Source organism: Mauremys reevesii, linkage group 1, assembly GCF_016161935.1.
Source record: "Mauremys reevesii isolate NIE-2019 linkage group 1, ASM1616193v1, whole genome shotgun sequence".
Lineage (NCBI taxonomy): Eukaryota > Metazoa > Chordata > Testudines > Geoemydidae > Mauremys > Mauremys reevesii.
The window spans coordinates 322,083,940-322,106,168 of NC_052623.1; the positions used below are offsets into that span (position 1 = coordinate 322,083,940).

General features: G+C 39.7%; 1 protein-coding gene across 8 annotated transcripts in view; it reads left to right on the forward strand.

Moving 5' to 3' along the window:
- Window positions 1-22,003, forward strand: part of MAPK11 (mitogen-activated protein kinase 11) — a 51,936-nt gene extending 29,933 nt beyond the window's left edge. For 7 of the 8 annotated variants that reach the window (XM_039512039.1, XM_039512038.1, XM_039512037.1 and 4 more), the window contains 5 exons: window positions 53-124; window positions 2,292-2,371; window positions 8,310-8,388; window positions 10,132-10,305; window positions 21,320-22,003. In XM_039512039.1, coding sequence (XP_039367973.1) covers window positions 53-124; window positions 2,292-2,371; window positions 8,310-8,388; window positions 10,132-10,305; window positions 21,320-21,393 — 479 coding nt within the window. In that variant the 3' untranslated portion in view covers window positions 21,394-22,003. Of the gene's footprint in view, window positions 1-52; window positions 125-2,291; window positions 2,372-8,309; window positions 8,389-10,131; window positions 10,306-15,991; window positions 16,133-21,319 lie in introns of those variants that run through there. The other variant, XM_039512040.1, reaches the window with a different exon arrangement.
- Window positions 22,004-22,229: the final 226 nt, after the last annotated feature.

The window sequence follows — 22,229 nt, forward strand, 5'->3', positions numbered from 1 at the left end:
ACCATTTTTATTATGTTTATCATGCATATCTCTCTCTCCTTATTTTTGGCAGTTGACATTTGGTCAGTGGGATGCATCATGGCAGAGCTATTGAAAGGCAAGGCTCTTTTTCCAGGAAATGACTGTATCCTTAACATAAAATGCAGTTACATGAAGTGCAAATGCACGACAGTTCTTCATGTTCTCTAATCACCAAAATGTTCTTAAGGCTGTATTTGCCAGGTAACAAGCCTTCAATACAGCAAACTGAGCTTGCTAATTGTTCAATTTACTATATATGACTGCTGAACATAACAACCATCAGAAGAAAAAGCAATAACAGATTTTCTTAAACCACAAGAAGCTACATGCAATCTTTATTTTTTGCCTGATATTTAAATAATGACCTAGTTGCAGAAGGATTGATTTATTTCATTTGTGCAGCTTCTCAAAAACAACATGCATTTATTAAAATTGAATTAATATGCATGTCACTTACTGTTGTAGAACTGTTGTTTTTATTTGTATGTAGGTAAGAGAGGCAACATAAAAATCCCTCATTCCAACATAAAGTAGTGGGACTATTATGGTTCATAGTGCAATATTGATGGGCTCTGTTGCAGCCTGTGTTGTTTCGCCGACTGATAGGAGGGCAGAAAAGGCAGTTGCTGACTAGGGTAGAATAATAGTAAAAGGAAATGCAGAGGAAGTAAAAACGGAGACTGAAGAGACTGGATGATAAAGAAATGATTGCTAGATCACATCAGAAAACCTCTCTGCATTCAAAACAGGGGCACAGTGTACATCAGATTCTGTTGTGTTCCACACTAAGGGCATGCTTACACTACTGTCCTAACTCAACCTATGTTAGGGGAACTTACAGCCACCACAGTAATTATTGCAGAAGCTGATGTCCACGCTAACCTTCTTCTGTTGGTGGTGCGCGTCCTCACCAGGAACACTTCCACTGATCTGAAGACAGACAGTTTGGGGGACTGAGAGCCAGGGCTTTCAGCTCCATGCAGCTCCCTGCTGGAGCCACCTGGGCTTCTTGCCTCCCTGAGTGGGAAGTAGGGAGCATCTGGGTAGCAGCCGGTCTGGGAGTGTGGTGCTGGGGGGAGCTGGGCTGTAGCTATCCAGCTTTCTTGTCAGTTTCTGGAGCTATGAAATTGACAAGACAGCCAACAGCCCATGTAAGTAATGCATCTACAGAGACACTGCATCACCCTAACTTCACCGACCTAAGCCCTGCACCTCTTGTGGAGGTGGCATTATTATGTCAATGTAGTAGGGCACTTACATAGTAGCTGCCTTACGTCAACCTAACTGTGTAGTGTAGACCAGGCCTGACTGTTCTCACTACTCTGAAAAAAATCCTGACATTGCAGCTAAAGCTAGACTATGGCCAGGTGTGGAAAAGGCATGATGATGATATTATAGATCCCTGAAAAACAACTAAGACATGGTAACATCTTGCCATTGAGCTTTCTGTAGTGTTTAAATCAGTCAGACTCTATTGTCAACAATGGCACCAGAGCATCACTCAGATGTTCTTAATAATACCTGTTGCTTCGCATCCCTTGACTAAGGTGGTGTTTCTGACTATTTTTGGTAAGCTGGTGTGTATTGTTTCCAAAAATAGAATTTTTATATAATATAGACTTAACAGGGTGTGTGGTGTGTTTTTGTTTGTTTGTTTGTTTGCCCCCTTGTAAAATACAATCTAGGGTTGTAGTGTTTCATTGACTTCACTCAGACTTTAAATAAATCTTGAATCACTAGAGGAAGTGTTAATGTGGTTCACTTTTCAGATCATATACTAACTCATAAAATGTACATTTTAAAGATTAAGGGCCTGGTTCTACACTCCTTTGCCCCAGTGCAAAGTGGGTGTAATATGCTACCCAGATAGAATTCTCCACTCAGCCCCTGAGTCAGCAGTCATCCCTGTTCAGCAAAGCACTTGATCATAGGCTGAAGTTGTTAAGCATATGCTTTAATTCCATTCAACTCAAAGTTAGGCATATGGCTGTGTTGAACTGGGACCTTACACTGGTGGTAGCATTTTACACTCACATTCCACAGGTGTAAATGAATACACAAGGTTCTGGGCAGTGGACAATAAGACACTCTGGACCTAATCTTCAGTTGGTATAAATTGGCTAACTCCATTGCAGTCAATAGAACGGTGTCCTTTCCTCCACCTGAGGATCTGACCGTCTGTGCAGGAGTTCAGGGTTTATTTAAACACACAAGGCTTGTCTGTTGCTTACTTTTACAATCTTTCCTGGAGTTTTCTTGAATACTTGCAGATATTGACCAACTAAAGAGAATAATGGAAGTTGTGGGAACACCCAGTTCTGAACTTCTCAAGAAAATATCATCGGAACATGTGAGTTCACCGTTCTATAATTTAGCTGAGTTAATAATTTACTTTTTCATAATAATTGGGGTGGTATGCCATTGGTTGTGTTAGATAGCTTGCTGCTCAATTCCAAATACAAAAAGCTGTTTAAAATCGTTGCTTTTTTGTTGCTAGTGGCAACATTCAGCAAGTGGGGTAAAAATTTTCAAAAGTAACTTTGAAGATTACATCTTTCAATGAGACTTAGATCCTAAGTTGCTTAGGTGCTCTTAAAAATGTTAGAGATTAGTTTTAGTTCTTGGAAAAACAATCACTGAATATGTGAGAATGTATTCAGTAATCTCGCAGTCAATTTGGATGATCCTTTGTTTTGCTGCAGTACTTTGAAAAATAAATAGAACTGATGTTTAGCAAAGAACATTAGATTATTATCAACTGATTTCTGTTTAGTTTTTGCACCCTCAATACTAGAGATACATCAAAACAAAAATGCTGGATCCAAATACCACTGTGTTCTGAGTAGGGCTATATTGTTTGGATCCCAGTTTTGTGGCTCATATGCACTCACCTTTGCTGACTACTTATATGGGATCCGCTTTCATTATGCGACACCAAAGGCATAATTTTATAATTAAAACTCTACACATAAGATGCATGAATGGGGTAACCCATTAAAACAAATGTTTTCTGTCCAAACTATTGTTTCTCTTTGTGTGAGTTTCCCTATTAAATCTATAATAATTTCTTTAATTTTTTTTATCAAGAAGCTAGATTTTTAAGCAGTAACAATAGAGGCCCCAGGGGAAGTCCTTAGGAGTGTTAATTAGCTGAGACTTGTCACCTGGGTTCAGTGTGTCAAGGCACTGAAATGCTATGGTGATGGGTACAATATAATAAACGTTTGGTGAGATAAAACACAGCACATTTATACCTTCTCAGCAATAACAACTTTGGCTCAGCTCATTTAGTTACATATTTTACATGTCCTTTACATGGCTAAATCCTTTACATGGCTCCCGGAGTAGTCCCTGGAGCAACCACCTTTGCTTGCTTTTACTGTCTAGAACATCAGAGGACAGACCTCAAGGAGAAAGAACACATTTTTGGTGGAGAAATCTGTGTGGTCACGAGACTGCTTTCTGAGGCGCTCAGTGGCATAGGAGCATGAGGGACTGTCACACAGGCAGTCAATATTTTTCCGGTGTGTTCAATGTGCTACTCCAACACTTAATGCAGAATATAAGAGCTGTGTAGGTGACAAGTAAATAAAGCTGGTCTAACACCTTTTTGCTAATTTGCTGGATTTCTAACAGTGCTTTATTTCTCATTCTGTGAAGGCTTTTTTTGGTTTTGGTTTTTTGCCTTTGTGTGTGTTAATGTTTTTCTTACCGGTATATTCATATCTGTTGAACAATTGAGGAAACTAACATGGCTAGGCTAACACTCTGTTTTCTTGCAACTTCCAGCTTTTTATTTTTTTTTAAAATGTAACCGTTATGGGCTTGGGGCAGCCCCACAGTTTGTGAGCTTTCAGGCTCCTGGGAAGAGTTGAGGCAGGAATTAGGTGATTAGTTGGCTCTCCCTCCATACCCTGTGCTGAGAGACTGGGCCAGCCAAGAAATGTAGGGAAGGCTTTCCAATGCTTGGTCACTTGGTTGTTCTTGAGGCCAGTGTAGTACAAACTCTGTGTTTTGCATGTACCTTAGGATCAGAGGTGTATCATATGTAGCTCGTTAATGCTCAGAGTAATTTTGTGGGCTCACTGATGGGGAGAGTAGACTTCTTATTATGGTGGCTTTTATCTTTTCATAGTTCATTTCTTTTGTTTCAGAGCCACCTTAATGAGTCAGATTGTGTGTGTATGTGTGTGATTGTGCCCCAAAGGGTGGGTTTATTTCTGGTGGTAATCATAGAATATCAGGGTTGGAAGGGACCCCAGGAGGTCATCTAGTCCAACCCCCTGCTCAAAGCAGGACCAATCCCTAGATAGATTTTTGCCCCAGATCCCTATATGGCCCCCTCAAGGATTGAACTCACAACCCTGGGTTTAGCAGGTTAAATTCCTAGGACTATGCCTTATCTGGAGGGCAAGTCTGTTTAGTGCCCAGTTGGGACACTCTCACAAAACGAATTTGCCTGTACAAATGTCATTTGTTTGATATTCCCGTACAGAGCTTTACACAAATATTTTACTATCTTATCTGCAAATATGAAACTCGCTTAATGACAAATGATTGCATGTTCTTAGATGTTCACTGACTAAAGCCCAGTAAGTCTAATCAGTGGATGCCAGGAATCTTTTATATATATACACCTCTACCTCAATATAACGTGACCCGATATAACACAAATTTGGATATAACGCGGTAAAGCAGTGCTCCGGGGGAGGGAGCTGCGCACTCTGGTGGATCAAAGCAAGTTCGATATAACGTGGTTTCACCTATAATGTGGTAAGATTTTTTTGGCTCCCGAGGACAGTGTTATATCAAGGTAGAGGTGTATATAGTTCGTGTTTTTTTTGCAGAGGTGTCTTTTGTGATTCCTTGGAAGATCATGTGATGGGAAATAAGGTTTAAGAAGCTTTAAAAATTTGCATTTTGGTGTATTTGTAGATCTAAAACTTGATTATTAAAATTCTGATTTTTCTAAAGCAATTGGGAATTTGGGGGAGGAGTTCACCCCTTGCATTGGATGTTAGCTGGTCCAAAGTAGTCACAAAGGGTCTATACAGACCCTGCCTCCTTTATGACTCCCCACTCCTTTGGTGTATTCCCCACACTGGAGACCACACACCTCTACCCAGGGCAGAGCCATCTCTATATCACCTCCAAAGAAGCCCTGGGACGGGGGAATTCTGGAGCAGGGTGGTGGGGCATATTGGGGACCAGGAAAGGGATGAGATGAATGGAAGTGTGACCACGGGAGACCTGCGCTTGGTGATTCTTCACTACTTCAAGCCCCATAGGGGAAATGGCACCAGGAGTCACAAATGAGATCAGCCCCAGGGCTTACCCTGTATTGCAACTTGGGCACCACCAGCAGCAATAGTATAAGGGCCTTTGCTGGCCCTAACGTTACCAGAGATCTGGCCTGTCCTTGAGTTTTTTAGCTTGATGGGTCAGACAAAACAATGGAGCAATCTGGCATAGTCAGTGAGGCCTTCGAGTGTTCACCAGTTTCTCAAAATATTTGGCTCTTGGTTAAAATCCCTCTTTCTCACTCTAAATTTAAAATGAAAGCCCATCCTCTTCTCTTGTACACTGAAAAAACCTGTTGTCAGTTTCTTAATCTAGGTAAAGTAGAAGGTTTTATTTTGCTTCCTTATAGCTTCATCCTAGGTTAAAAATGTTGTGTGTACAAGTGAAGAAGTGCTGTGCAGCATACAGAGTACGGGAGAACCAAGAGCAGCAGATCCCAATTAATGAGAGTCCTGCTATATTACCTCCAAGTTACTGGAGTAATACCAGGGAAGCTGGTCCATAACTGTATACCTTGTTTTCAGGCTGAGGATAGCACTTACCTCCCTATCTCCTCAAGTAAGCCCGTTCTCTACCTGCATCCTGTTCCTTTTACTTTTCAACTTCTGCTCAGAGGACTATGTCTACCTTTTAATGTTGCTTGTGGCCTCCATTCGTACTTGTCCTAAAGAGCAACAGTTGTGCATTCCCAGCTACACTCCACTCAAAGCAGGATCAAGACTTAAATGGAGAATCCAAATTTATTTTCAGTGATAAACAGAGGATTTAAAAAACTGGAAAAATGCAGGGAATCTTTATATAAACTTCACCAGATGTTTCCGAACCAGTCTCTAAGTTAGTTTGAAGATCTGATGTCTTAATTTGGGATTAGCCCATAATCCCACTTTCAGTATTTGCAGATTCTGAATTATTTAAATACTCTGGGCTCCAACGGGTGGGTTTCTGTGGAGATGACAAGGACATGGAGGAAAGGCTGGTGAGTAAACAAGGTACAGCCAAATTAATATTGGTCTCCGTTGGAGATAGCCGGAAGACAAAACAGGCCTGGTCCCCTACAATCACTGATGGATTTTTTAAATGAGGAATTGGGATGTTAATAAATCAGCACAGATTAGGCACAAATATGGTCAAATGCACAGATGTCTGATGATTTCTGTTGAGTAATGGTTGATTTCCATCTTAGCCCATAGTTTCCATGCAAGAAAGTATAGCTGCTATATATTTAAAAACTGCACAGCAAGTTATATGAACATATGTCCCTAAAGGTCTGATTCTCTGAGGTGCTGAGCTCTCTCACCAACTATGGGAGGAGAACATGCTCAGTATCATCTCCCAGGAGTGCACAACACCTTTCAGGGATGTAGTCTCATGGGAGGGGAAATTAATCCTGTTCTCTGTCCTTTAAACCTGTACTCTCTGTAGATGACTGGTTTCCATTGGTAAGAGCAATCACACTTTTAGAAAGCTGAGTTGCCAACCTCCATAATAAAAAGAGGAAAAATATTTTGAAATATGTTGGTAATGGCAGCCATATTGGTCCAACTCCTCTTGACAACTTCCAGTAAAACAGAAAGTAAAAAGAAATATATTTCTACTTCTGGTTTCACAAGTTTATTGTAAGTTAAAGATTAACCCTGTACTAGGATACATTTTGAATGAGACAGTAGCTTGGAATGACCTCTCAAAATACTTTAAAGTATCTTTTGTTTTAGTGCATAATAATTGAAAAGCTTAAAAAGATTGCAGGGAAATTAGAGAAATATCAGTGATGTGTTGTCACGCAGAGAGAACTGAGTTCGGAGCAGGATTCCATCTCTCCAGTGGCTGTATCCTGACCCAGAGTACATACCAGGAAGGCTCACAGTAACCTCTTATTAGTGTGTAACCAGGATGTGCAGGGCCAATTGATCCTGAAGGTCATCAGATCCAGAGGAAAGGAAAACACAAGTCTCAGTGCCTGCTCTCTGACCAGGAGCCAGGGAGTTGGTCGGCATGAGCTCACCACCAGTTTGAGCAGCTCTTTGCATATTCTGTCCCTCTTGCTGTCTTCTGTGGGGCCCTGGAGAGTTTCTCAGTTTCCTGCAGTAACATGTGAAGAGGGGAAATAACCCATGTATAGGGAAGAGAGATGGTCAGGGATGAAATCCCTGTATTATTAACAACCTTTCTTAAAGAAGCTACAGTTTTCTCAGAGACTCTCTTTCATGCATGCAGGGATGCTCTGTCCTCTCTCCTTTGACAATTCCATTTTCAGAGCTGTCATCTGCGAGGGCCTGTCTGTCTACCATCAAGACCCCATTTAGTCTCTTCTGTCCCATTACCAATAGGTCACCTGCTCATCAGCTTGGATATCAGGAAAGCAATGTCTTCAATGATGTCAAGTCCCAGCACCTTGCCAGCAATATGTGGGTTGGGCAGCTGAGTATGTGCTATGTGGCTGACTCTAGCCTGGGGGCCCTGAGGATTCCAGTTCAGCCCCACAGCCAAGGCAAGCTACAAAGGTCCTGAGGCTCTGCACCTTGGAGGCATCTTAGGTCAGGATTTGAGCCTTAGTTGATTAAACATTAGTATTTGACAATGGTGATCTGTATGGGAAGGGTAGGATAGTACCTGTTTGCCAGTGGTAACTGAAAGGAGATATAGGCTGACTTCCTGCTTGAAAGACGTGGCAGATATGATGGTTATTTTAGGATCTATGGTGATAAACAAGTTATGCAGGTAGACGAAAACATAAACAAGTGTTTCCATGTGAAATAACTTTAAGGGGAAAATTCCACCTTTTAAAACCCTCTTGCCTGTGGGCTTTATAATTATAAGACATATAAAGATGATTGACTGTATCTAGACACACACACATAATGAGTTTGTATAGACAATGTCTTCCATGAGTAGGAAACATAGCAATTAGAGATTTTGATTTTCCAGAGTTGCCATGCTTGCTATTGAGCAAAAATGTAATCTGTATATATGCCTTGATTTATTCCCAGGCTAGAAAATACATTGAATCTCTACCACATATGCCTCAACAGGATTTGAAAGCAGTATTTCGTGGTGCCAACCCTTTAGGTAAGAATTTGTTAGGGTTTTCAGACTGATGTAATTTGGTTCCTTCCCCAGCATCTGAGCTCAAGTTTTACACTTGCTATATTAAAACTAGCTGAATGACAGTGTGGCACTACCCCATAAGCATTACCAAACCTCTTGATTCTGAGACCACCATCTTACTCTAATTAAGCCCATTCAGACCCTATTCTGTGTAAGAAGAAAAGGCAGATAGCTCCTAGTGAACAGCAATCCATGGATTAGAGGGCAAATGGCTGCTTTCGAAAAGTAAAAGCCTGTCAAATATTGCATAGCTACACAGATAGAAAGATAACCAGAGTTAGAGCAAAGAGAAATTTGGAACTGCCTAACAGAAGAATGATCAACAATGTTTTATTTGAAATGAGTACCTATCACCTTTTTGCTCCAGAACGGTTCAAACCAAAGATCCTAGAATGTAATGACTCTCCTGGGACATATTAGGCCATCAATATTTTATTTAAATGTGGTTCCTTTTAAATATGACCCATTGTTAGAAAAAAATACATAAATACTGAGAATTAATGAGGCAACGTTCTCAATACTCAAATTAAAATGTAGGTAAACCTGTAGAAAAATATGGGGTTTAAGCCTACTCTTCATCAACTCACAATAAAAAATTAAAGTTACAATTTGTCAGTTTTTCTAATCCCATGCAAAGGTAAAGAAGAAATGTTTTTAATAATTAGTATTTTTGTCTGATAGTGAAAATGTACTGAAGTTAAGCAACATTTTTATTTATAAGGTGTTGATTTGAGATTTCTCAATTTAATTGGGAAATGGAGTGCTGTTCTCTGATACAAATTAATTAAAAGATAAATTGTCTGAATCAACATCTTTCCACTTGCTCTGGGCCACTAGAACAAATTTAAGCAGCAGATAGTATGATTTGAGAAAGATGCTAGTAAGAAATATAATACATTAAAGAGGAAAAATCTAACAAAAAATCTGATTGTTTATATGTTAAAGCAATAAAACTGCTTACATTTTCATATATATATATATATATAAAAACATGATATATATAAACCACTTCCAATCCTCCAGATGTCTCTCATGTATAATATTGTATAGTTTTATGCAAACTTAAAACGAATACATTTTGTACGTATTCTTTGACTGTCCCCTTTACGGCTATTTTACAGTCGTCATATGAACATTTTTTATGGGTACAAATAATTGCAAGTGTAATCTTGCAGGTCACTTAGGCCCTGATACTCCAGACACATATGCATATGCTTAATTTAAGCATGTGCACTCATCATATGTCTACTGATGTGCTTAACATTAAGCATATGTTTAAGTGTTTGCAAGGTCAGGGCCTTAAAAGGAAGTCTAAATCAGGATTCAGATGTCTAAAATGACCTGACATGCACCCATTATAGCCTGTGTCATGCACCAACCAAAACAGAGGCCTATTTAATGGCTGAAAATTCTACCCTGAATGTGTATCTTCATAGGCTATGGGCTGTATTGCACAAAAGAATGCTTTTTACATCATCTTGGGAGAAATGATGATATACTGTGTGTGGAGAGACACAGTATGTGTCTGATATAATCTTTTTCTCCCATTAATTTTCCTTTTTCTTGCTCTAAATATCAAGAACAAGAAAAAGGATAATTCTGAGGTTCTGTGTAGACTTTCACTATGAAATAGCTTCACTTCTAGATTTTCTCTTATCCACGAGATATGTTTTAAGTTTAATTTGAGTTTCTTTTTTGCCCTAGCTGTAGATCTTCTTGAGAAGATGCTTATATTAGACAGTGATAAAAGAATAACTGCCTCAGAAGCCCTTGCACATGCTTACTTTGTTCAGTATCATGATCCTGATGATGAGCCTGAGGCCGAACTATATGATGAGTCGATAGAGAATAAAGAACGAACCATAGATGAATGGAAAGGTAAGGGAGAATTGTATGCAGCTGCTCAAATGTGCAGCAAAAAATTTATTTGCTTAAAAAACAGTTTTTGTCTGGTTCTTGCTCAGGGAATTGCAACACAACTTGAACTCAGAAACTTCAGAATAACAAGGCAAATCTGTGTGTATTTCCCCCCTACAGTTCTAGTCCCTCTTTCCATTATCTGGTCACTGGATTTTCCTCAACACGCACAGCCCCACGTGAAGGCAGGTGCGAGTGATCTTGTAAGGATTCTGTACTTTTATTCCTCTGTAAACTCTTGTTTGCCAGATCCTCAGCTGGGATAGTGGAACGATGCCAGTTTACATCATGTTTAGTTTTGGCTCTGGCCCTTCTTCTGCAGTCATAGCAAATGTGTCAACAAATGGCCTGTTAACTGTTTCCTGTGCATGCAGTCACACTAAAAGCTAAAGCAAATTAGGCCTGCACACCCAGGGTGAAATTCCCCTTTGTGAAGAGGGCCAGCCTGTGGCCTTTGCACCATTTCAATTCCAAAAGGATTATGTGGGATTAAAGTATTGGGTATGCTTTTTGCTGTCCCTTTCTACAGGGTGCATCTGAACCCCAGTGCTTGCCCAAACTATTTGTTCCAGTTGTATAGTGGGCTTCCAGAATTTTGACCCCATATGTGCAGCTGCTATGGCCATTAAAAAAATCTGTTGTGATTCTACCTTTCAGCATACACACAACACACAAACAAGAAACTCTCTGAATATTTTTGGAAATTTTGTTTACATATTCCATTTGAGATGTAGGAATTTGAAAACACAGCAAGATAAAGTGGAGTGCACAAGACATCTTGATTCTTTCTTAAAACTCCCCTCCATGTGTATGTTGGAGAGGGTGCAGGAATAATCATTGCCCCTGGCTGGGTTCTCTGGGCATACTCTCTATTTAGCACCTCCTCCTAAGAGCTGAGACCCCGCAGTCCAACTGCCTAGCCCATGGGACCAGTGGTGATCCCTGTAGCTTAAGCACACTCTTTCCCAGGATTCCACCTCTGGACAGTGTGGGTTTACCATTTAACTCTTCAGGGACACATGACAATGAAAGCCAACAGACGTACAGACAGCCTTTGCATAGGATTCTAAACACAATTACTCTTTACTTACCACAAGGAATACATAGATCTAATAAACACATGTATATACATTTTTGCTGCCTCAGTTTCCTTACCACTCTATGGAGTTCTTTGGGGTGTCCAGGACCCTTCTCCTGCAGCTCATGACTTCTCTTCAGAAACTTGGAACTTCTCTCCCTCTCTGTCACCTAACTTTCTTTGACCTCGGCTGGTCCTGCCGTTAAACAGGATGCTCCTCTCTCCTGCCCAAACTTTCCTGAGTCTCCCTGACCCACCCAGCCTTGGTGGCTTTTAAAAGCCAGCATTAGTCCCTTGGTTTCTTTGTTCTGCTGCTGGGGATTTTCCACTCCCTTTAGCGAAGTCTGAGTAACTAACTCCCAGTTTCAGCCAAGCCATTGTCCCAAGGTGATTCCACCAGAATAGGTGGCCATTTTAGGTCTAATGACCAACCATTGTCCGTGGTCTGATTTGACCCAGGGACATCATACAACCCCTATCAGCAAACAGTGGGTTCCACATACACAGGCATTCAGAAATACAGCAATTTCATAACATCAACCAGAATTCATAAATGATGCATAGACAGATTCCCCAAATTATCATAGTGGTACACAGTGGGATAGTCTGTAGGCAGAGGGTGGTGTTTCTTCATTTTTGATTGGCACCTGGACTCTAAGGTTTTGATTCTCTATTCCATCCAGACTATGGGGCTTCACGTAGCTGGTTGCAGCCCCTTAGTTCAGGACTGACCAGTGCAAAGACAGCACTAACTAATGTATACTACTGGCATAAGGAACGATAGGCCAGTGGAAAATCTGTGTAGTGAAGCTCCAGTCTGGCATGCCCCCTTCTCTCTGAGACCTTTCCTATCACACCACCACCACCACACCACCACTTCCCCTTATGCAAGTGGTGAGGACGGCAGCACAGCATGCGATGGAGCTACCTCTGCCAGCTTTCCACTAGTGGAGAATTTAGGGGGAGTGGGGGAAGGGCAAGAATTCGGTCTCCAGCCAATTTAAAGCCACTTTGCACTGCTTAAATGGTGCTGAGTGGTCTGAGCAGAAAATCCTGCCCTGACCCTTTGTGCGATTTCCCTCATCGCAAAATGGATATGACAGAGCTGGTTTATACAGCATATTCCTGCATGTAGCGTAGCTATGGGGAGCCTGGTTCATTGTATGCTCTTCTATGGAGTTTGGCTATGTTGATGTGAGTGCTATAAAGTGGGAGCTTGAGGAAACTGCTCTTTGTGAGGAATCTCTAGACTAGATCCTGAGCTGCGACTGGTGAGGGCTCAGTGCAGAACAGGTTCTGCAAAAACAACTGTAAATGATCTTTTCACTCCCCCAGTTCTGAAGCTGGTCCCTGTTTTAAATGAGAGCAGACTGATGGCTACTCCAAATTAACTCTTACCCAGAGCTCCAGGGATCTGTTCCAGCAGCTGGAGATACGTGGAGTTTAAGAGATCCTCTCCAGTGCCCTCTTATCCTTCCCCTCTCCGCCCCACACACACACACACACACACACACACACACACACAGTCGTGCCCCCGCAAACTGGCCGCCTATATCTGTGCCACCCAAGAATCCCTCCACACTGGTGAAATCCTACAGAGGCTGAGTTATAGTAGTGGTGCAAAGCTACGCTAGTGCAGGGCAGGAAATGGGCCCCAGTGTCCAGTCAGGGAGGAGTAACCCTCTGTTAGCTTGAGGAGGGCTCTCCCATAATTCTGCTATCTCTGGACAGATGATGAGAGCTGATTGCCATCAACTGCTCCCTCCACAAAATTTGTCTGCTGCAAAGCCTGGAAGCACATGTTGCCTTGCAGTTATCTTGTCTAATATGAATCCATGCTGCATTTGCTGCTGTAACTATGGGTGCTTAATTTGTTTGTCTGCTATTTCCTCGGATGGCTGAGCCCTTGACAGGAAGGTTTAACAATTTCCCTTTCACAAAATTAATTCCTCTTCATGATGCAATCCTCTTTTAAAATGGTTGCAGGGGCAAACTTGGCTTAACGCTTCCTGAGCTGAAACTGGGAAGTGAGGATAACTTCTCTATAAAAAGCAAGAATGTTTTATGCAGCTGCAGCAGATTCTGTTGCATCAAAAAGATGGTGAAATTAACCCTTGTTCAAAGGACCAGCCCGAGGCCTATGGGCCATGTAAGCCTAGGGTGACTTGGTAGGGTAGCCTAGATGTCCTGATTTTTTTAAGGACAGTCCAATTTTTGGGTCTTTTTCTTACATAGGCTCCTATTACCCCCCGTCCCGATTTTTAACACTTGCTGTCTGGTCACCCTACGTAAGCCTTCAAAATAGGGCTTGCATGGAATTGAAGTTGAGCATAGGCCTTTTTGTTGGACCTCTGCACAGGGATGAATTTCACCACAAGAGATGTATAGTTCTCCTCATTCTCTTCTCTACATACTTCATCTATCATTAGAAAATGCCCTTGAAAATACCTAAAGGCTCTGAAAATAGGACAAATACTAAGTCTGATTCTGCAGTCTGATTATTTCAGTTTAATTATTTTGACTTTTAATTGTATGAATAGAAGCAGAAACATCTAGGTGATCAAACAATTTATCTGAGGAAAATCACAATTAATATTTCAGATGCTGCATTCCAGCAAATGTGTGTTCTCATTCCATGTGCTGAATAATTAAGTGCACAGGCAATCTTATATAAGAATTATTTGAGAGTTTGTTTGGTTAGTATATATTTAAAAGATATGGGTTCAGGAAAAAGCATTCCTTAGTGAGGCTAACCTGGTTGAAATTCTTGAAAGGAGAGAAATCAAGGGTTTCAGATTGTTTAGAAAGAAATGCCCTTATCTCCTTTGTAGGTCTAAAGAATGGCTTGATTGAAATAATATTTTTGCAGCTTTAGGTAGGAGAGCACTAAAAAATGGCAAAATACTGTCCTTTTGTTCTTATTAGGGAAGAATAATATTCCAAATGAAGGAATAGAGCCATTTGTGCATGATCGCTTGCAGACATTTACTAGAAAATCTGTCACAAAACTGAAGCAGTTGCAGATCCTCTAATTTTATCACAATTGAGTTTCTGTATTACCAGAAACTGACACATTCTGAAGCTTTGATATAGTATTTTTGCCTCTCTTCTGTTAGAGTTTCTCTAGAGACTAGGAAGCTTCTCCTTCTGAGTCTTAAGACATTTATGGCAATTTTACAGCTGTGTTGAGGGAGGGGCTTTTCTGCTTTCACCACTTATACAAGTCCTTGATTTTTAACATTAAAACATTTACTTAGTTTTGCTAAGTAAAACAACTGTATAGGCCTAGTTATGGGCTGCTTTACTAATGGCCATGGGCTTCAAATAGAAGTTTTTAGTCCTTGGATATATTCCATATTTGAAGCTTATTTGTTACAAAAATGTAAATAGACGCTTTGTAAGTATAACAGCGTCCTGGGGGCCAGGGGTGAGAGATGGGTTAGTTAGACACTGACTGTCAGTGGAGTTTTGGCTGAGAAGAGATGCTGTGTGCATGCAGCCCTGCAAAGTGTTTACATCAGTACATTCAAATAAGTACCATATTAAATCAGTACATTCAAATTGTGTTATATTGACAAAAAATTCATTACATAGTTAAGTACTATATTAAATCTGCACCATAAAGGAAGGAATACCAGGAACTAAAACTCCAACACAGAATTGTGGTTTACGCAGCTCTGAATGCAAGAACTGTCACTTTCTTGTGCAAGTTGCCCATTTCTTATTTTATAAGGTGATACATTCAAACTTGTACTTAAAAGATTATTTCTGTTCCATTTAAGAGGAATCAATTTTTTTTTCCTTAAACATTATTTGTATTGTACCAATATTTTGGTTTAAATTGAACACTCTGATTAGACCTTTGTAAACTAGCTATTAGTATTTTTAATTTGAAGGGACTCTTTGAATGGCTACATAGTCGGACGTGAGCTCCTCTTAAACTATGAATCGGAGAATCATAGCTTACATCACTAAAAAAGCAATGTTACCTAGATCTTCCGTAAAGCTTCAGTTTTAACTTATAGGCTGCATTTACACTACAGCACTTACAGCAGCATAGCTGCACCATTGTAGTGCTTGTGGTGGAAACGCTGTAAGCTAAGAGCTCTCCTGTCAACTTACCTCCTGCCTCCGCAAGAGGCAGTAGCTGTATTGGCAGGAGAAGTTCTCCCACTGACGTAGCGCTGTCTACACTAGCGCTTGGGTCGGTGTCAATTACGTCCCTCAGGGGTGTGGATTATTTACACTCCTGAGCAACATAAGTTATACCTAATAACCTGTATATAAGGGGAGAGTTTGGCCATTGGTTAGCCAAACGGTTCCTTGACTGATTATTGTCTTCTTTTAAGACATGAAAAGTTAGAGACAAGTGCAGTGGGCATGTGCTTTTGTTAAACCACGTTTTCCTTGATGAGGGTAGAAGGGGTTGTCCATTGAAATGCTGATTTACTACCTAAACAAAAAAGACAGGGACAGGGATTTTTTAATTTTTCACACAGCTGCTCAGCTCAGTTTGTGAATCTAGTTTCCCATCAGTTTGTAAGATTTTTATGCATGTCTCTCCTCTAGCTTTTATGGAATTAACTCCTATCCCCATCAATGGAAGAATTACACTGTATTAAAGAATCTAATATTTGCGAGACATCTCTATTCCATTTCTGAGGAACTTCGTAGGAAAATTCAAACAACAAGGGGAAAAATGCGCATTATTCCTTTTTTAGTCTGTTATTAAAAATATATTTTAATCTGAATTTTGTTATTGGTTTGTAAGGAAAAAAATACCTTCTATTTAAGCACATTCACAGAGTAGTACAGTGTACTTCATTTTAGTTTTGGGACATTGAAAGGGAGATGTGGGAGGTATAACAATATACCATCCGTTGTTGGTTGTCAGTGGTCTCAGGAATAAATGAAACAGCTAATCTCACATTTTGTAAAAAGTTCTCTGAAGGATCTGTTTTCTGAAACATGAATCCTGCAACACGTAAAAACAGCATGTCGCTTTAACATTTGTGTATAAAAATTTTTGAACATTCTGTATTGCGTGTGCCTTTTAGAATCAAAAGCCTTAAATATTGAATTATTTACCTTGTATCACTTGATTGCAGGAGTTACAGTGGAATGGGATGGTATTTTTATATCTTAAACTTTTTGCATGTTTTTATACATAATATCTGTTTGCCCTAAATCTTTTGTGCCTATGTGTATTTTGTTGAGGTTTTTTTTTTTTTTTTTATATCTGACATTTTTCATATTTTGGTATTTATAGTCCCATGTGAGCAGTAATAAAGGACAGATTAGCAAACACAGTATTTACTGTATTCCCTAACTGAAAGCATTGGTAAGGTAGAGTTAAGACTGTAAATCAGCCATTAATTTATAATGTTTTAATAATACGATGATTTCAAATCAGGGATGTTTGGGGGTGGGTTAAAAGTCTGGAATTTTGAATGTTTTAGTTATTGAAAAACAAAACAAAATATATATATATAATTGTAGATATACCAATCTCTTAGAACTGGAAGGGACCTTGAAAGGTCATTGAGTCCAGCCCCCTGCCTTCGCTAGCAGGTCCAATTTTTGCCCCAGATTCCTAAGTGGCCCCCTCAAGGATTGAACTCACAACCTTGGGTTTAGCAGGCCAATGCTCAAACCACTGAGCTATCCCTCCCACACCTAACTGTCCAACTATCCAACACCTAACTGCTGAAAAGAATACTCCTGTTGAGGTACCCAAAACAACCTTAACTCTGCCCCCTTATCCTACTTCTCCTGCCAGTGAGAGAACCTCACTAGCTGCAACAATAATGAAATTAAGATCCTGATCCTCTTTTTATTTACACCAACCAGTGGAAATCAAGAGTAATTCAACTGAAGTCAGTGAAATAACACCTGTGTGAAGACAGCTAGACTTGGCCATTTCTGTTTCACATATGAATTATTCTTAGAATTGGTTAGAAACATTTTGAATTTCAAAACTTTTTGACAAAAGAGAAATTTGTCTGTGAAAATCCTTTTACCTGCAAGCAGCTCCAATTATTATGCAATGATATTTCAGTTTTGGGTGATACAACCCACTGCTACACTTCTAACCTAGATCAGGGATGGCATCTCAGACGTCCTTTGGGAGTGCTTGAAGGGTCATATGGTTTTTTGTCAATATGTTCAGGATCAGGCAGTCCTAAGAGATTTTGGGAGGATGTACAAAAAGCACCCTGGGAGTTTCTGTTCCCCAAAATTCACACAATCCTCCCTATTAACACTTGTCTCCCCACTGCCACCTCCCAGCCCAGTTCAATCAGTTAGCAATTTTCCCCCAAGAGGCAAAAGCTTTTCAACCAACATTTGTGACCAGACTGGAACAAAAATATTGTACTTTGCTTAACAACATATTAGTAACTTTAGAAGAACTGCTATTTAACGATTCAGCTTTTATAGTGTACATCGCCTTAATATTCATTAATTCATATAGTATCTACAGAGATTCTTTGAGCTACTTTATTTGGGGAGGGATTATTCCGTTACTTTGATACATGCTATAAAAATCTGGGGAATAGTCTTCAAAGAAAAGTTAACATAATCAGCAAAGACAGAAAATCGCCAAGTGCTTAGGTATCTGGCTTCCTTTATTCAACTCTCAGGTGAGAGATTCTCTGGTGCATAAGCCTGAGGATGTGTAATTTTATTTAATGAAAGCCATCTTGATAGTAGAAAAGTCCTACTCTCTCCATGTAGCCAGTAGAGCAGGACACATGAAATGGATGACGATAGAATAATCCTTCTAGGAAGACCAACAAAACAAATAAGAACATTCCAATCAGAATTTTTGAAGTTGAGTGCTTAAAGTTAAATCCATATGTATTCACCTGAATGAAGGTGGCCTGATTTTCAAAGGTGCTGAGGGTTCTCACCGTCCATCAACACCAGTGCCAGTTCAGCAGCTCTGCAAATCAGGTTAGTCTTTCTTTTAGGTGCCTAGGTAGGTAGTCAATCAGGTGGCTGACTTTCAAAATCTGGCTTTTATGTTTATAGTGACTCAACTCTCAGCAGGCAACTAAAATTCATATTCAGGTGGAGTCAAGTTTGTTGGACTCAGTATTTCACTAGGCAGTAGAAAACTGATTTTCACCCAAACAATATACCAAGTGAAACAGGGTTGATTTTTTCTTCTTTTGATTCAATTCTGTAAAGTTAACAGTCTATTTTTATTTTATATTATGAATAAAAATAAAAGGAAACACGTAGCATTAATTCAAGTGCTTACCCAATTATCTTTATATAAATAGTCTGAAGTGTTAACACTTCTTGTGAGAAAATAGAATAAACCAATTCTGGATTTCTAGATCAAATTGCGAAAGACGTGGCAAAAAAGGGGCAAAGATAGATTTCAAAAAAATGCACTGTACTGATTTTCCAGCTTGTTTCAAGAATGCCTTCATGATTTCCTCTAAACAGTCCAAAATGAATTTTCCTTGTCACAGGATAACATAAGACAAATTTCAGAATAATAGATATAGGTTAGATGAAAGTAGAGAAGTGATCATAACTGGGACTTTAATAGAAACCAACCAGAAGTGTTAACTGCAGAGAGACTATGTCCTCTCATTAATCCATATAACTCCAGGCTCATGTACATCTCCACAGTGACAGCATTTCATGCTGGAAACAAATAATCTTTCTTTCCATTAATAATAAGATCCTGAATATTTCCTGCAAGCAGAAATTTCTACAACTTTTATTATGAGAATTAATATTATTTAATACTGCTTCTTAAGCACAGTAAGTGCTACATTGAAATAGGGAGACCCTGAAGGCCTCATTTACATAAAGGATTTCTGAGTTGTTAATGGAATATTGGCCTAATTTCAAAAGAAAGTGATAGCCCATTTCTCCCTATTTTTTTATCCTTCAAACTTAAAAGTCCCTAAGTGGTTGGTCCTGAGCAGGGAACCAAGCACCTGAGGTTACAAGTGCTTGGCATCTCTCAGGGTATGTCCTAAGAGCTTCCTAAATCTCCATGACATATTGCTGAGGTTTGCAACCAGGAAATTTCTGGCTGTAAAATCAGTTAGAAAATATCTCAAAATGCAGTGGCCCAGAACACACTATTTGGAGTTGAATGTAGTACGTTTCCTTAGCTGCTGCAGCACTTCCCCTCATTTTGGCACAACATCTGCAGTAGTACTCTCAGTAGAATAGATGGCGTGAGAATAGAAGAAGCAGCTTAATAATCACAAAAGCATAACATACACAACCTACAGCAGGGGTCGGCAACCTTTCAGAAGTCGTGCATCGAGTCTTCATTTATTCACTCTAATTTAAGGTTTCACGTGCCAGTAATACATTTTAATGTTTTTAGAAGGTCTCTTTCTATAAGTCTATAATATATAACTAAACTATTGTTGTATGTAAAGTAAATAAGGTTTTTAAAATGTTTAAGAAGCTTAATTTAAAATTAAATTAAAATGCAGAGCCCCCCGGACCAGTGGCCAGGACCCAGGCAGTGTGAGTACCACTGAAAATCAGCTAGCGTGCCACTTTTGGCACGCATGCCATAGGTTGCCTACCCCTGACCTACAGTATTCATTTCTAATACCCTCTCCGACACCAGCTTTTGAAGAAATTAAGGCCTTGACCCTGGGTTGCATCTTGCAAGGCTCAGTGGCTCAAGGCTGCTCTTTTTTATACTGGACTGTTTTAGGCTCAGAGGGGCCATTCTAGGAGCTAGGGATCAACCACTGGGACATAGAGACAGCCCAACTGTTCCTGCCTATATCCCAGACATGGGGGATTGTGCAGAGTAACACTACCCAGGGATTCCCTTAAACTGGGGGAATCCTCTGGTAGTCAGTAAAGCAGTCATCATGACTGCTTTGCACCACCTGAGCAATGCAAAGCAGCTACAGCAGGGGCCAGGATCTGGCCCTAAGATGTTACCTAACATTTAAAAACTATTTTAAAGAAATGCCGTACATGCTTACTGCACGTGTGCGCTCTCTCTCTCTCTCACTGCCCCAGTACATGGATCTCTTTACTAAACCAGTTCACATGAGCAGGTTGATCAGCTCTAAACACTGGCCAGTGAGCAAAGGCTTGTTCCTGCGCCAATGTGAAGTATGTCATTTACTTGAGTGTGGAGAGGAACAGGCCCTTGCTCCTTGTTGAAGGGAGATTGCTGTCATTGTGGAGAGAAAAGAGTTGGGCAGAAGGCAGGGCAAAATAGGAGTGCATAGTACCACTTTGGGTGAGTCTTGGTGTAAGCAGGCTTGAGAGCTAACATGCTGTACAGCAAACAAATATCCTGTAAGAAAACCTTAAATCTACATACATTACTGCACAACCCTCAAAGAACAAAGTGTAACTGCAGAGGTTCAAGTGTTTCATTTATGTTTGAATGCAATGGATTGAGAAATGGATGAAGAACACTCTTCTGCAGCTAAAGAAATGTGATGGCAAAATGTACATTAAAATAAACATGTTTGGACTTTTCTAAAGGTTGCATGTTATGTTATATTTTGTTTTTCAATAAGCCATTCTGGCAGCTCTTTGACAGTATTCTCTGCATTTCCTTTTCAGGGCTAGTGTGTAGTCAGTAGTCAGCTGACAAAAATAAGTCATAAAATAATATCTTAGAGTATGAGCCACAGTCTATTGAAGCCTGTGGAAAGACTCACTGACTTCAGCAGGCTTTTGATTAAGTCCTTAGTAAGGTTAGAAATACAAATTATTTCACTGTACCTGTGTTCTGTTTTGCCTTTGAATATTTTTTTTAAAATCAATATTGTATGATGCTTGTCAGCTACTTTAGGCCAAAGGTCTACATGCAGTCACCACTTAAATGCGATGTATTTCAGATTCAGATAGTTCACACCTATTTTTCTTTTTTGTCCCCTCCAGAGATTACGTATGAAGAAATGATTAGCTTTAAACCACCTGATTTAAAAATGGATAGCCTGGAAATAGAACAGTAAATACAACCAGCTGTGTTTTGCCATGCTGTACTATCAGGACTGTTGAAAACATAGCATTACAATTTAACCTATATTTCCAAAAGTAGATGTCACTATCCAAAGATGTTGGAGAAGGAATGGAAGAGCAGGTAAATGATACTGAAGCCAGATGTTTTTTGCCTTGTACTATGAATGTAATCACAGAACATAAAAGGCGATCAAGAACTGCTTCATTCTGACAAAATGATGCACTGAGTTCTGTCTAGCTGGATTTTTCTGCATGTTTCATTTTATCAGTTGTAATGCCAAAAATGAAGGTAACTTTTTTTATTATTTTGAATATACTTTTTTTGAAATTGTACATTTAAAGCATGAATGTGTACAAACATGAAAGTAGACGTCCATACACGCAACCAGTTGTTTCCTGGCATTACCCTAATTTTATTTGGTTTTTTTTGTTTTTTATTTATAGCTAGTGCCTTTAAGGAAAAGAGGGCATGGTAGTGAGTCAGACATAATATGCAAATATAGTCATATCTGTGGTGGTCTTATAAACATACTGGATGTCTCTCGAGTGGTTTAACACCCATTGGAAATCAATGAATAAATCTTTGTCATGTTGCCGTTTAAAGTGTCTATTCTCATTATTTTCCATATAGTCTTTAAAACGGCAGAGGATAAGTTTTTGAGAGACAGCGTTTCTGTGTGATGCGAAGAGTTAGTGAATTTGCACAGATTACAAGAATTCATGCCACAGACACTTTGTGGAATTTCTCGAGTTTTCCAGAAATCTCACCAAAGATACCACAGATTGTAATATAGGGATAGTGTGTTCATTCATTGAACTCAACAGCTCC